We start from the raw sequence: 15,900 nt of genomic DNA, 5'->3' as shown, positions 1-15,900 counted from the left end.
CCTAAATTAATTAAGATTAAGAACACGTTTTGGTCAACTATGAGCCAAAGATGAAGTCAATTAAGAGAGCATTTAAAAAGGGTAAAATTCTCTCTCTCTCTCTCTCTCTCTCTCTCTCTCTCTCTCTCTCTCTCTCTCTCTCTATATATATATATATATAATTTTTCTTTTCAGATTGAAAATATCTACAAAAAGATATACCTTACTTGGAAAGAACTCTTTGAGAATAAACTTTTATAGAAGGGAAGGAAAGTTTGCATTTAAATCGTGACATTTGATTCTGATTTTACATGACAAATCTGCACAATGTTTAGCACTGAAGTCTGTTCTCCAGAATGGCCTGTAGTCATCAATCCTCATTGTAATTTAAACAATATTTGCTATCAACGTTTCTTAGATCTGTTGTTGTACTAAGTTGTTCCAGACTATCAATAACCCCAATTGTTTCCCTTGCTAGATAAAAAAAAAAAAAAAAAAAAAAAACCTTGATTCCATCTTGGATTTCATCCATTGTGTACTCTGTTTTTTTTTTTTTTTTCATATGTTTGTTTGTTTGTTTGTTTGTTTTTTCTATATATAAATGTATTTGTTTTTTTTCTTTATTGTTAATAAAACAATAAGTTTAAAACAAATTTTTCTGCAACATTATTGTGTAGAATAAAATGATATTGTATACACAAATCAACAACAACAACACAAAAAAAAAAAAAAAAAAGAATGATTTTTTGACCAGAAAACATTGTTATACTCAGTGCTCGACAATAACGGAACTAAAAGTGCATAGGAATATAATTAGCAGGGTGTTTAAGTAGGCGTACCACAGTTACTATCAAGTAACTAATAGTTTAATTACTATTATCAACACCCTGAATAGTGTTTTTCATTACTATCATTATATTTGATATAACCCAGTAATATTTTTTGGTATATTATCATAATATATATATATATATATATATATATATATATATATATAAAAACTATATATATATATATATATATATATATATATATATATATATAATTTTTATATTTAAAATGTTTGAAACGAACAATTAATGCGGGTTTGTTTCTAAGACGGAGCTACTTCCAATATGGCGGCTCTGAGCAAAAAAAGAAAAATGTTAGAAATCTAATCCTAATTCTAAATTCTTAATTGAACGTTTACGGGTAAGTGGGCATTGCATATTATTTTGGTTCATATTAACTGCGCTGTGCTAATACTGTAAACAATCTAAAATAAACATTATATATATATACTTTAATTTAGTATTGTTTTCTACTTGAGACCCGATTTGCTGGGTTAACACCAGAACCTTCTTGTTAAGTTTATCACAACATTTTAGTAAATTAAGAAATAGATTATTTAATATTTTAACCACGACTGTATATTTATTTATATCATGGCACTATGTACTGTCATTTTCTATATAGTGGATATTGTGTGTGATTTTCAAGTAATCATTACGTTCTGACACATTTTATTGGAAAATATAAATGGGGCAAAAATCCGGTCTTTTCTCACAGTCTCGATATGCGATCTACATTTTTATTTTATTGAAATGTTTGTTTCCCCATAGACTGACTATGGTGTTCTCAACATTCAGATCTGCCAAAGCGCTGCAGATTACACTGGCAGTAGTTAAACCGGATGCTGTGGCAAATCCTGTCATACTTGAGGTAACCCAATATACATGTATATTTATGTTAATTTTTAAATCACACATGTCAATTTGAATTAAAGTCTGGGAAATCATTTAAAAAGCAACTTGTTAGAATGCATTGGTTACAATTTTAGATCTCAAGAATTAAGACAGTTACACCCCCAGTTTGGTTGGTAGTCATTTGTTTGTCTGGGTCCTGCTATACCAGTCCACACTTTTGACTCTTTCGTTTTTAATCAATCAGCTAGATTTGATTGACTTGGTTAATGAGACAAAATCAACTACATGTGCTTTAGACCCCATTCCTACTAAATTGCTCAAATGTTGTTTTTTTTCTAAAATTAATAATACCGCCTTTATTAATATTCAAATATTTATTAATAGCTTGCTTTTGTCTGGCACTGTGCCTAATTCCTTCAAGGTTGCTACAGTATGACCACTGCTTAAAAAATATACCCTTGATCCGCAAACCCTGAACAATTTTAGGCCTATTTCTAATCTCCCCTTTCTATCTAAAGACTTAGAGAGTGGTAGCTAAACAACTAAATTCCTCCTTGGACATAGTACTGAAACTGCTGTCATAAGAGTGGTAAATAATGTGCTTCTATCTACAGATACAGGCTCGCCCTCTGTTACTATTCTCTAAGAGCTAAGTGCAGCATTTGACGCTGTTGACCATCCTAACCTGATTGAAAATCTCAAGCATCTTGTGGGACTGTTAGGCACTGCGTTGTCTTGGTTTAAATCATATCTTTTAAATAGGTTACAACATGTTATAATTACTTCCTTTCTATTTGTTGCATGTGGTATCCCACATGGTTCTGTTCTCGGACCAATTTTTCTTTATAGATGCTTCCCCTGGACGATATTGTCCGTAGACATAAGGTCAACTTTCATTGTTATGCTGACGACACCCAATTATATCTGTCTCTAAAACAGGGTGGCATCTCATCTATAAATATTCTGACAAGCACTCTTGCTGACATTATGCTATGGATATCAGACAACTTTCTAATGTTAAATTCAAATAAAACAGAAGTAATGATTCTCGAGTCAAAAAATCAACAAAAAATTACAGTTAGATCTGCGTTTACAGAGAATAGTTTCCCACATTCTAGTATCATTATTGACCCTGGCCTCTCTTTGAGCCACATATTCAGAAAATAACCAAAGTATCTTTTTTTCACCTGAATATCATCAATATTGCCAAGGTGAGCCGTTTTCTTTCACAGCAAGATGCTAAGAGATTGGTACATGCCTTTATGTCTTCTAGGATTGATTACTGTAACACCATGTTTTCCGGAATTCCAAATGATGTTCTATCATGATTGCAGCTTGTACAAAATGCTGCAGCCATGGTTCTAACTAGAAAAAAAAAAATATGCGCACATTACCCCTGTGTTAGCACCCCTCTACTGGCTCCCAGTGCGGTCCAGGATCGACTTTAAAGCCCTTCTCATTACCTATAAAGCCCTAAATGGTTTGGCTCCAGTCTATTTGAAATATATTTTAGTCCCCTTTTTTCCTGGGCAGCCTCTCTGATCCCAAGATGCAGGGCTGCTAACTGTCCCAAGGATTTAAAAGCAAAAGACCGGTGGTTGAGCATTCAGTTATAGTGCCCCTGAACTCTGGAATGCTCTCCCCTGCTTGGTGAGAGACACACCTACTTTGACAATTTTTAAAAGGAGATTTAATACAAAACACTTTTGTCTTTCACAATTTAAACCTGATCTTTCGTTCTCTGTTATTCTCTTGTTTTACTGTTTTTGTTGTACTTAATGTTTTATTGTACTTCTTTGTTAAGCGCCTTGAGATGGCTTTCCATCAAAGGCACTCAATAAATAAATTGATTTGATTTATGAAATCACAGCTTTGCTACTGTACACAGTTTGCACTGTTTTTAGTTTTGAAATGCTAGCAGTTTTATTTTCCCTTTTTGTAATTTATATAAAAAATAAAAAAAACAAATAAAAAAAACAACATGGGAACAAAGATGTAGTAAGAATCGTACCCTTTTTAAACAGCCCAGGTGAATAATGAAATCCGAAAGTATGGAAAGATTGAACCTCTTTCCAAAATTGGTCTTGGTCCAATTAAAAAAATATTTGTATATATTCAGTTAGGAACTTTAGCTGGCCCTGCACTCAGTCCTAAATTTCAGATTGATTTGTGTTTAAAGGATAAGGTACCAGAAATTTGATGCCTCTGTTAAATTGTTTGTCCCTATATCTGTACAAACAACTCCTAGGTGTATCCCACAGACTCCCAAGGGATACCTATTCATGCTGTCCTATTGTGATCAGTTCAGAGCAGATTTTATGTGGAAATTAAATTAAATGGTCTCAATCCTAAAATTGTTGGTGATGCAAAACTTTTGGCCACAGCTGTACTCACTTATTAAAATGACTAAAGACATGAAGTGTGAAATCCATTTTGTTTACTGCAATCGAGACCTCCTATAACAGACAGAGTTCTGTGGTTCTCTTTATCTCCCTGGTCTGATGGTGCAATGCAAAGCTGTTTGTGTCTCATTTTTCTTTTTTTCTGTTTCTTTCCAGGCTATCCATCAGAAAATTCTGGAGAACCAGTTTTTTATTGTGAGGAATAAAGATTTAATTTGGAGAAGAGAGGACTCTGAGAGATTTTACGCAGAGCATGCAGGTACAAAACTAAAAGTAGTATATCCAATGCATTAGTCGCCAACTTTGATCCAAGTTATTTGAATATGAAAACAGTGATTCCAGTAAATTGGACCAGCTTGTATCCAACTGTGAAAACACATCTTTACAGTGCAAACAAACGTCTATTTGTGTTTAACCCATTAATAACCCTGTATAAAATAGGTGCTCGAATCAATCCTGGGAGATTCCCTCGTTGTAGATATCAGTTCTATACGTATTTCTTGAATATTACTAGTATAACAACAGCAACAGCTCTGTTAAGCCTTCTGTAAGTTAATAAGTTGGGGTAGGGTGTCATTATTATTATTATTATTATTATTATTATTATAAAAATGTGTTGCCGTTTTACATTCAGTGTGCAGAAAACATATGTACACAATATAAGATGTTATAGAATTTAGATGGCTATTGCTACAGTATAAGAAACACGTCTTCCTTTGAGGAATTTAAACAAACAGGATATCTGATACTTAACACAGCTGAGTAGTGCACAGTACAGACTCCACAAGAATAAGGTAAAGGGACACCAAAATATATAGTTTAGTTGAAAGCCAAAGATGATTGTTGGACATGGGAGCTTTAAAAATGGCTCTTGCCTTAAGACTACATTTTCAAATCCCCAACAGCCCAATAATCATTTTCTCAATTTCCATTAATCTTTACTTACACCCACCACTTCACCTCTGCTTTGTAAGACTGCCATCTTATTCTCTGGTCTAATGAAGAGACTACCGCTGGGCTACTCGGCTGTTTTTGCGAATACACTTCAATACATTTAATGTCAGTTTCTACTTTTGTTCCCCCGTGAAACCTGCTTAGTTGACAGTATGCCAAAAGACAATAGCCATCTAATGTTAACTTAATTTCTTTCTTTAATTTCTCACTTACTATTTTACAGTGTTTGTAATCCTTGTTGTGGTATTCTGTTGGCATTGAACAGTCATTTCAACTGACACCATCACTGACTCTACATTGATACTGACAGAGTGGGTGGAGCTGGCAGAGTTGAAAAGTCAAATTGTCACATGATTTGAATCGAACGAGGGAGGCTATTTAGTCATAGCACTTGGGATCTTTGGCTTAAAGCCAGGGAAAGTCAGATGTAAAGAAAAATTACAATTTAATATTGACGCAATAGAGCCCCGAATGCCATAAAACAATACAGTGTGAGACGTAAAACAATAAAGCAAACAAATTATATTTGAAGCTACTTGCTCACAGGAGTTTAAGTGTAACATGTTGATTTAGTAAAGCGAGTATGGGAAAATGTGTAGAATAAGACTGGGATTGTTAAAATTCAATTGTCTCATTTCCACCCTGTCTTGTATCATGACCTCTGTTAATACCTGTTTGACTTATGCAGAGGGAAATGTCTTCTTTTTAAACTCTTTTCTTAAGATTTAAAACATTAATATAACATCACCAGCAAGTTGCATAACACCAATTCACTGGCTCCAAGCTTGTGCTTTGTGATTTGACGCACAGCCTGCTAATCAGAGCTATAACCATTGCTTTCTGTGGCAAAGCATTCAGAGTCCTCCCAGCAGAGCACTTCTACAGCACTAACAAAAATGCAAAAATAAAAAGAAACCCTGAAAGGATTAAAGAAGATAGGCATTGTGACAAAAGCAATGAATAATGTTGAAAACATAATGATTATGGCAGTCATCAAGTAAATCAAGTGGTTTCTTAATCAAATTTACTCAAAACCTTTGGAATTTTCTTTCAGCGTTTGATTGGTTACACACAATTAAACTGTTTTTGGAAATCATATTGTTCTTTTATTACTTCCAGTAAATTAAGGACCCACAACTGTTCTATTTGCATTTTTAATTAAAATGAGAGTAAAACAAATACGTAAATAATGTGTGCGTGACAAGATAACTTAATCGCTGCATAGCATAATAAAGGTAAGGCTTACTTGTCATGCTATAATCAGATCTAAATTAAAGAAATCTATATAAGAAGAGTGGGCAAATGGAAAGCACTCCAAAAAAGCATGAAATTGCATGCAACAAATTGCCTGTAAACTTACCCAGTGGTGGTGGCTCTGGTTTTCGTACTGTATCCATTTAAATGGAGTTACAATAAATTCAGTTGTGCAACTAAGTTAATACAGTGATTGTGGATGTTACATACTGTAAATTTGCAGGTGCAGAAGCTGTAAAGGCAGTTTTAATGTCTTACTCTTCAAATGTTATGAAGAGATTGTAATTGTGGTCCAGACACAGTGGAATGATCTTATTCAGCTGCAGGAAAGGAGTAGATTTTTGCAACAACAAGTACATTATTTAAACAGTTGTAGTAACATGTGAGGACTTGTCACGCTATATTATTCAGAACCCTGCTGCTTACTGTTTAAGGCCTGTTGAGATTTTGTTTGGGTGTCATGCCAGTGTGAAAGGGGCTTTAGATGCTTTGAGTGATGAACTGAAGTCAGATTTTACCCATCCCACTGCTTGTGATTAAACATGTTTTTCATATATATATATACTAACCTATTCCTGTTTTATTTTCTTTTTCTTTAATTGAAGGAAGATTCTTCTACCAGAGACTAGTTGAATTCATGTCCAGGTAAAAAAAAAATCTCTTTATAAATGTACTAGTAGCTTATTGTATGCATTTAAAACAAAAAACAAAACAAAAAATACAATGCATGTGATTATGTAGTGCCTCCGAGTGGCTGTCCTAGAATTCAAATTGCTATGACCTGCTTTATTATAATTCAGGGATGGAAATAAGTTTTCATCCGTTCCTGGTTTTAATACGAGTTTATTAAGACACACCTGAAATTGTTACCGATGCACTGTGGCTAATCAAGCTCGTAGCAGTTTTATTTCCATCACTGTGGCTTATCCTCGATTTTGAAGATTTTAGACAAAAAATATACGAATATTGTACTATAAGCATGCTGGAAGTTTGTGAATATCCTGAATATCAAGTAGTATTTGATTTAAAGCACCGAGTAGAAATGTTAAGAAGGGCTCAGGCAGCCTCCGATTGAAGTATCTTGAGGGTTTTTAAGTATGGGTATAGGGGTGGTAGGTTGTTTTATAATGAAGCAGAGAGATTCCACCTGGTATAATAATTGTATTGTGCTGAATTCAAAATAACACTTATATTTTTGTTATCTGTAGTGCATGAAATAATAATAATGTTTCCTGAAGTTGAGAGTTTCACTTGAGATGTGTTTATTAAACCAGAATCTCTTGTTTTAAACATCTGGGTCTGTTGTCAAGGCAACAGGTTTTAGTCAGGGCCTGACTGAAATTCTTATTTGTACACTAAAGTTAGAGCATTGTGTGTGTTTGTATAATATAGATAGATATAGACAGATATATGTGTGTGTATATGTATGTGTGTGTGTGTGTATATATATATATATATATATATATATATATATATATATATATATATATACACACACACACACAGACAGTGCCTATAGAAAGTCTACACCCCCTTGAACTTTTTTCACATTTTGTTGTGTCAGTGCCTCAGAGTTTCATACATTTAAATGAGGATTTTTTCCCCACTTATCTACACACCATACTCCACACTGTTAAGGGGAAAAAAATATATATATTAAAAATACAAAACTAAAAGATCATAATTGGATAAGTCTCCACCCCCCTGAGTTAATACTTGGTGGAAGTACCTTTAGCAGCAATTCCAGCTGTGAGTCTGTTGGGATAGGTCTCTACCAACTTTGAACACCTAGATTTGGCAATATTTGACCATTCTTCTTTACAAAACTGTTCAAGCTATGTCAAGTTCCTTGGGGAGCGCTGATCGATAGAAATCTTCCAAGTCATGCCACAAATTTTCGATTGGATATATGTCAGGGCTCTGACTGGGCCACTCAAGGACATTACCTTTTTGTTCCTTAGCCACTCCAGTGTAGCTTTGGCTGTGTGCTTTGGGTTGTTGTTATGCTGAAAGGTGAACTTCCGTCCCAGTTTCGGTTTTCTTGTAATGGGCAGCAGGTTTTCCTCAAGGACCTCTCTGTACATTGCTCCATTCATTTTCCCTTCTACCCTGATAAGTGCCCCAGTCCCTGCCAATGAGAAACATCCTCACAACATGATGCTGCCACCACCATGCTTCACAGTAGGGATGGTGTTCTTTGGATGATGTGCTATGCTGGGTTTGCGCCAAACGTAACGCTTTGCATTTAGGCCAAAAAGTTCCATTTTAGTTTCGTCAGACCACAAAACTTTTTACCACATGGCTACAGAATCTCACTAGTGTTTTTCTTTTTTTTTTTTTTTTTTGCATATTTCAAACAGGATTCAAGTTGGGCTTTCTTGAGTAATGGCTTCCATCTTGCCACCCTACCATACAGGCCAGATTTGTGGAGTGCTTGGTATATTGTTGTCACATGCACACTTTGACCAGTCTTGGCTATAAAAGCCTGTAGCTCTTGCAAAGTTGCCATTGGCCTCTTGGTAGCCTCTGATCAGTCTCCTTCTTGCTCAGTCATCCAGTTACACTTATCCAACCAAGATATTTCAGTTTTTATTTTTAATTAATTTTCTACAAAATTTCTAGAATATTGTTTTCGCTCGGAGGTTGTGGGATAGGATGTGTAGAGAAATGGAAAAAAAAGCACTTTGTGTTTTTTTTTTTTTGTGTGTTCAACAAAAGGTGAACATTTTGAAAAGGGGGTGTAGACTTTCTGTAGGCACTGTGTATATATATATATATATATATATATATATATATATTTTTATTATAATATATATTTTTTTTTTTTTTGCGTAATTGCAGTGTCCAGATGTGCAAAGCTGGTAGAGACTTATCCAAATAGACTCATGGCTTTAATTGCTGCCAAAGGTGCCTCTGCCAAATATTGACTGAAGGGGGTGAATACTTGTGCAATCAGTTATTTTCTGTTTTGTATTTTTAATTAATTTAGATCAATTTGTATATTTTATTTTTCACTTTGACATTATGGACTGTTTTTGTGTTGATCAGTGGCAAAAACTATTTAAATCCATTTTGATTCCCTGTTGTAACACAATAAAATGTGGAAAAGTCCAAGGGGGGGTGAATACTTTTGAGAGTGTGTGTGTGTGTGTGTGTGTAGTGTGTGTGTGTGTGTGTAGTGTGTGTATGTTATGGACCGATGCCCGGGCAGTTCATGAAGTGCCCAGCTGCCAAATTAGCTTCACGTTTTGTCATTTCGAGATCTGCCCTGGAAGTTCATCAACTGCCCACAGCCACCCGGGCTGATGGCGAAGAAAGATTTTTAACTTTAATTTCCATGTAAAAGCCACCCAGTTAAATATAGTTACCTGAAACTCAGGAAGAACGCAGTGCCAAACAACTCATCTATCGTATTTTGGGAATACAACTGGAATAGAGAGTACATGAATGAATGAATGAAAGATGTCGCCAGTGAAGTTTGACCAGGACGCGGCATCATGGAAATGAAAGTTTAAAAGCATGATGTGGTAGAGATGAGCTCCTTTTTACATAACTGAGCTTCCGTATCTTTGCCTATTTTATGTTCACTCATTCAAACAAAGCAACCCTGCACTGATATCTGTATGCAATACTGCAGTAAGAATACAATATCTAATCCATGGTATAACCTGTGGATTGATATTTTGTTGAGTTAGTTGCTCTAAACTGCGTTGTCAAAGTTTTTAAGCGGTGTGCTTTTGCCACATTATACTGTATCTGTTAAAAATCTTTCTTCACCATCAGCCCAGGTGGCTGTGGGCTGTTGACTAACTGCTTGGGCAGATGGTAAAATAAAATTTTATGCTAATTCAGCATCCGCCAACTGCCCGGGCATTTTGGTAACTGACCGATTTCAGCATCTGTCCATAACATAGATATAGATATAGATTACAGTCAGCACACGGATATACGACACTCAGATACCCGTCAGTCACGTTTTACCGTCCATGTATTAAGAAACAAGTCAGTATTTTAAATCTGTGATCTTCAGTTGCTTTTGTTCATTTTCATTTGCAAGTGATGAAATATTGATTTTGGATGCTCTTAATCCTAGAAACTGCATTGTTGGTTTTTATATATTTTTTTTCATCTTTTGCTAAGTTGCATTACTGTTTACGTTCTCTGTAACATTTTGATTTAATTTTGCTGTTGGGTCGTTTAATGGGGAATTTTACATACTGCTACAATACGTACCAGATTTAAAAGGATGTACTGTATTACAGTCCACGTGTCGTCTCTTTTGGCTAGTGATATTTTGAAATCCTATCATTCTGAATTAAATGCTATTTCTGTTAAATATAGTACTGTACCAACAAAACCAACTACAGTACATCTAAATGGAAGTCTACTTATTTTAAAACAGTCCTTTCAGCAGTGTATTTTTGACATTGTATCTGTTTTGTTTTCCCTGAAAAAAGTGTTTGCAAAGGGCTAAAAATGAAATAATCAGCTATGTGTCACACATGCTTAACCGTCACTGAAGTCAAGATTGTATCGGGTCGGATATGTGAGTGCTGTGTGTGTGTGTGTGTGTCTATATATATATATATATATATATATATATATATATATATATATATATATATATATATATATATATATATAAAATATACACACACATACAAATTGTGTGTGTTTGTTTATCATGATTTTTTTATTTGCAAATGTATCTTGTTTTGTGATGTCATTTTAACAAATTGTAAAGAGATGCAAAGAGAAAGCCTAACTCTGATCTAAGGCTTGCATTCAGATAAATCATGAACAGGATAGCTTCTAGATGCTTATTGTTGGGAATAGAGAGTAACACTCACAAATAGTGGAGTGTTGCACTGTCTATAGAATTGCTTTTCCATTTATATATTACACAAGTGCAGTTCCAGTACTGAAAACGGTGCGTCATGTTTTGCTTAATGATGTGAAAAGATGATTGGAAGTTATTCTGTATTACATTACTGCTTTTGAGTTGTTTCTGCTTATTAACAGTGGGCCAATGAGGGCCTATATTTTGGCCCGAGAGAATGCGATTGGTCACTGGAGGGAACTGATGGGGCCCACGAAAGTGTTTCGAGCTCGTTACACAGCTCCTGAGTCCATACGGGGTGTCTACGGACTGACAGACACCAGGAACACAGCACATGGCTCAGGTAATGCTTTCTTTGGGAGAGGTCCCCGTCTCATACAATCGAGGGTAAGGGAAGCAGAATCATCAGGGACTTTACAATGGACCCTACTGGACGTGGCAAATCAAACCGAACACTGGCAGGGCTAGCCTTTTTCCTCCAGAGGCCGGTAGCTCGCCATCATCCACTGAGTGTAGAGGCGTTTGGCTTTGTCTTGGGATCAGAGGACGACTAGCTGTTGCAGGGATTGCTTTGGTGGGAGAACATATTTGGACAGTCTTAATTTGGTATTAAAATTGGATGAACACATAATTTTTATTTATTTTTTGACCGCTGATGAAGACAGTTTATTGAAACATTAGGTCAGCTTTTTCTTTTTAATTACTTTTATGTCTGAGAACCAAGTAAAATATATAAAAAAAGATATATATATATATTATATATATATATATATATTATATATATATATATATATATTAATAAAAAATTGGCTTCGAATAATGGGTTAGGAAGTACATCAAATTAACCTTCCCATGGTGAAGCACTTCATTCCTGTCTGTTACAGAAGTGAAAAGCACTTCATTAGACTGTCAGTATGAAGGATTTTGTGTGAAGAGAACAGCAAATAATTGAAAGCTTAACCCTCATTCAAGTGCTTTTTACTGAGGTCTTCACTGGAAAGTAAAAGTAAAAATCCAGTTTAGAAGTGAAATGTTCTCCATGTAGTAATGTGTTGTAGCACACTTTAAACCAAATGCTGTACACTTTCATTATATGCAGAAGCTGCATAAGAAGAGACAAGAATGTAATGCCCTACTTGAGTGAATAGGATGCCCCTTTTTTTTCTTTTTGGAAGATAAGCAGGGTGTCTAATTCATGTATTATCCTGTGCTATCATACATTAATTGACATACCTTCATAATTATTTGTTTATTTATTTTCAGACTCTGCAGAATCTGCCACCAGAGAAATCTCCCACTTCTTCCCAGACTTCAGCATGAAGCTATGGATTGAGAAGGAAGAGCCCCTATTCAGGGCAGGGGACATTGTCTATGATGAGCAAAAACAGGTTCACACTGCTAAAGAGGGTCTTTGACGAGAGCTGTGTTTCTCCTTCCGCTAGCTATCCCAGGTTTCATGTAGTCGGTACAGCTGGATATGAAGTGGGGAAGGAACCTGAGATAATCTGCTGTATCCAGGCAGCAGGGATAAGACTGCTGGAGGCAAGAAGGTTAAAGACAATCAAGTGTGATTTATAAGTGATGTGTTTGTTCATTAACTTGTCCTGTGTGAACAAGGGTTATTGCTGTGATTAAAATCTCATCTACAGGTGACTGAAACTCATTTGTAGTAAAGAAAATGGTCATTCAGGCGGATTTGCCAGTACAGGCACAATGTTAAAGCATTGCTAACCAGTGCTTTAAAATCCATGTGCTTCCCTTATTATGTTGTGTTGAAAATGTCATTTAATTGAAGTGTCCCAGTTTGAGGGGAACCCTACAGGTAAATATGTGATTAAACAGTAAAAGGAAAATCTGAAACGGGTGTAATATGACTATAGTATTGTTTACCTTAGTAAATTAAAGTTGCAGCACAGTGGAACATATGGGCCAATATCACCCCTGCTCTTGGTTTTTTGCTTGTTTCTTTTGCCTTAATTCAGGACATTATAAGTTACTTCATGGTACCATATTCCTTCTTGTTTTCTTAGGCAGATTTACTCCAAGTGCTGTAACTGCAGTTGTAAAGCATTGGATATCAGTCACTTACTGTAAGATGTCATTGGTTTTGCTGTTGCAACATTCATCAGTACTAAAAAAATCCAGTCTGTAGTCTCCTAGTCTGTACAACCAGATGTGGCATACAATTTGATGTTTACAAACTCTCCCAAATAAAGAGATGAAGGTAACCGTGTGTCTTTGGTTAATTTCATTTTCACAAGACTGATCAAAAACGATATATATATATATATATATATATATATATATATATATATATATATATATATATATATATATATATATATATATAATGTGTGTTTATGTATCATATCACTGATTTCTTCATTCAATTAGAGGGAATAATATTAGCATTGTATAAAGGTTTAACTCGCATTCTTTCTTTACCTTCATTAGACTAAACAAGAGATACACACTGCAGTGCACTTGACCTGCTCATCGTAATGTAGTCCACATTAGAGACATGGTGCTGTTTAGTTTTGCTGATAGCCTTTTATATGGTGAACTGCTATATAATTGAGCGATTTAAATGAAAGTAAACTTGGCTGAGCCAACAGTTTTGCATCACTGTACATTACACAGTAACGTGAAGGAGCCATCGAGGTATTTGCTGCACAATGCATGCGTTTTAGTATTTTGACTTTTGAAGTGCCAGTAGTGTTAAAGTTCATATCTGATTCTCCTGACACAAACAGTGTCAGTGCAACCCTCAGGCAAAATTAGAGCCTCGTAAGTATAGTTTTCCATTTATTCTTTACAAATAACAACAAATTGCAACTTGAATTACACCAATTAAAACGCCATTGAATTTCTCTGTACAAATAACTTAATAAAATCAACTAGTGAATACATGCAGGATTTCATTTTACTATTGGTTATTTAATCCCTAGTAGTTTTTTTCTTCTTTTAAACTGATCCAATGACCTAGATTTATTTATTTAAAAAAAAAAAAAAAACATCACAGCTCCACAGTGACCACAACAACTGTGGCATTCGTATTGGCATTCTCAATACGGGTAAATACAATCCTGGTTTCAGTTTTCCAGACTTGTACCATAACAATCCCTACTATATGAATGTACCATTGCTGTTGCATTATATTGCAAGCTGGGTATACAACAACTACAAGGACAAGTTAGTACAGTGTGTAGGGTTTCTCTTACAGTAAAAAATAAGAGATGTTGGGCCTTAGTTTTAAACGTGTACTTGTGTCTAAAAATAGGAGTTAAAGACTGGAGGTAATGCTTTGAAAATATGTCCCATTATATCTTGCAGCTTGTGTGGTTCTGGCCTCTGAAACTGCGAGCTGACTTCTCTTATACAATAAGAGACACTTCGCACAAAACACTAACTTCTGATAAATCACAAAATCACCTTCCAGACACAACCAACCACCATGTCTTAGCAGCTTTACAATGGGTTAATTTGCTTAAAGAATAACATGCATTCCATTATTCCGTCTTCCTAACCTCCTGATGTTTACAATCATTATATTGCTCCAGTATTAACCCATGGCTGCCCAGTGTCCAATATACCTGACATTGAGAAACTAGAGATGAAATAGGTATAGGAACCTACCCAGGGCAGTACAGGGTTAAGTTATATTAGTTTGCCTCAGAAGCTGTCTAAACCTCTGCTTCCACTGCCCAATGTTGCCACTCTGAGAAGCATTTTGAGATGCGCTGTTGTTGAACATTGAGCTGCTGAGGCTAGTAATCGCTTCCGCCAACAGTAAGGCTCAAACTTGTTAATGTGTTAGAAACCTGTGCAGAGAATGTCAGGTTTATTTAAACACATAACAAATCAGTAACAGACTTTAAAAAATCACATGGTAATAAGAACAAATCTTTTTCTCTTGTAGGTTAAAAATGAACACAGTATTGGTTCTCGTCTACTCCATTACTGTGACATCTTTTCTTGTTTTGAGCCATGCTGTGTGCTCGCTCATCCTGACCTGCTGAAATATCAATTCTTGCTGAGACCTGAATAAGCCTGCATTGCTAGCTTGGTTAAAACAGTTAACCTCAGGCAATGGAGGACCCAAATACATTTCTTATACTTACAGCAGATGGCTGTGTGGTGTACTGCACTAGAAGCCTAATAAGGGACCGTGTTCAAATGTTTGCTATACTTGTTCTGTATAGTAACAGTTTTTGAATGTCAAAAGCCAATGTTTGGGCCAAAGTTATTTTCATGGTATTGACTCACTCCTATTTATTAATCTCACAATAATCTTAAGAATGGTAATATTACTAAACTTCTGAGACTAAGGGATGTGGCTGTGAACATCACAAATACCTTCTTAGGAAGATGAATCTGGACTGTAAGTTAGTGTTTGTTTTTCCTATTGAATAAATAAATACAATTGCAATCTTATCACACTATAGTTCAAAGGTTGGAATATGTAGCATTTTCATATTCAGTACACATTGATTTTAGCAGACTGATTTAAATTAAACACTATTGTTTGCACATTATTTTTACATTGCAGTTTGTTTTATAATTCCTGTTTCCCCACTTCAAAAGCAATACAAAAAAGCCCCTTCTGCCCAGCTTGTCACTTCTAGAACATCTTTACCCCAGGCAGTGCAGAATCTAAAACGTTGGAACAAAGTCCATGTTTTAAAATAAGAATCTCTTTCTAATACACTTCATCCAAGCCTCTGACAAGTAGTGCGATTGTGTTTCAATGTGGCATAGGTTCAGTATTTCACTTCAGCACGTTGCT

At 35.3% G+C, this 15,900-nt stretch overlaps 1 protein-coding gene across 1 annotated transcript; it reads left to right on the top strand.

Moving 5' to 3' along the window:
* The first annotated feature begins 1,055 nt into the window (after nucleotides 1–1,055).
* On the top strand, nucleotides 1,056–13,335 carry nme6 (NME/NM23 nucleoside diphosphate kinase 6). Its single transcript, XM_041253207.1, has 6 exons — nucleotides 1,056–1,170; nucleotides 1,581–1,680; nucleotides 4,223–4,325; nucleotides 6,880–6,919; nucleotides 11,297–11,457; nucleotides 12,378–13,335. The coding sequence occupies exons 2-6, from the start codon at nucleotides 1,588–1,590 to the stop codon at nucleotides 12,527–12,529; spliced, it is 549 nt and encodes a 182-aa protein (XP_041109141.1). The 5' UTR covers nucleotides 1,056–1,170; nucleotides 1,581–1,587; the 3' UTR covers nucleotides 12,530–13,335.
* Nucleotides 13,336–15,900: the final 2,565 nt, after the last annotated feature.

Source organism: Polyodon spathula, chromosome 6 (assembly GCF_017654505.1).
Source record: "Polyodon spathula isolate WHYD16114869_AA chromosome 6, ASM1765450v1, whole genome shotgun sequence".
Classification (NCBI taxonomy): Eukaryota; Metazoa; Chordata; class Actinopteri; order Acipenseriformes; family Polyodontidae; genus Polyodon; species Polyodon spathula.
Note: the sequence above shows the minus strand (reverse complement) of the source record. Positions and strands in the feature narration are given on the sequence as shown.

Excerpts from the sequence above, each read along its gene's own strand:
- nme6 (XM_041253207.1), top strand. The coding sequence starts at position 1,588 with ATGGTGTTCTCAACATTCAGATCTGCCAAAGCGCTGCAGATTACACTG. Across the intron at positions 4,326-6,879 it reads ATTTTACGCAGAGCATGCAG|GAAGATTCTTCTACCAGAGA; the intron begins GTACAAAACTAA and ends CTTTAATTGAAG. Across the intron at positions 6,920-11,296 it reads CTAGTTGAATTCATGTCCAG|TGGGCCAATGAGGGCCTATA; the intron begins GTAAAAAAAAAA and ends GCTTATTAACAG.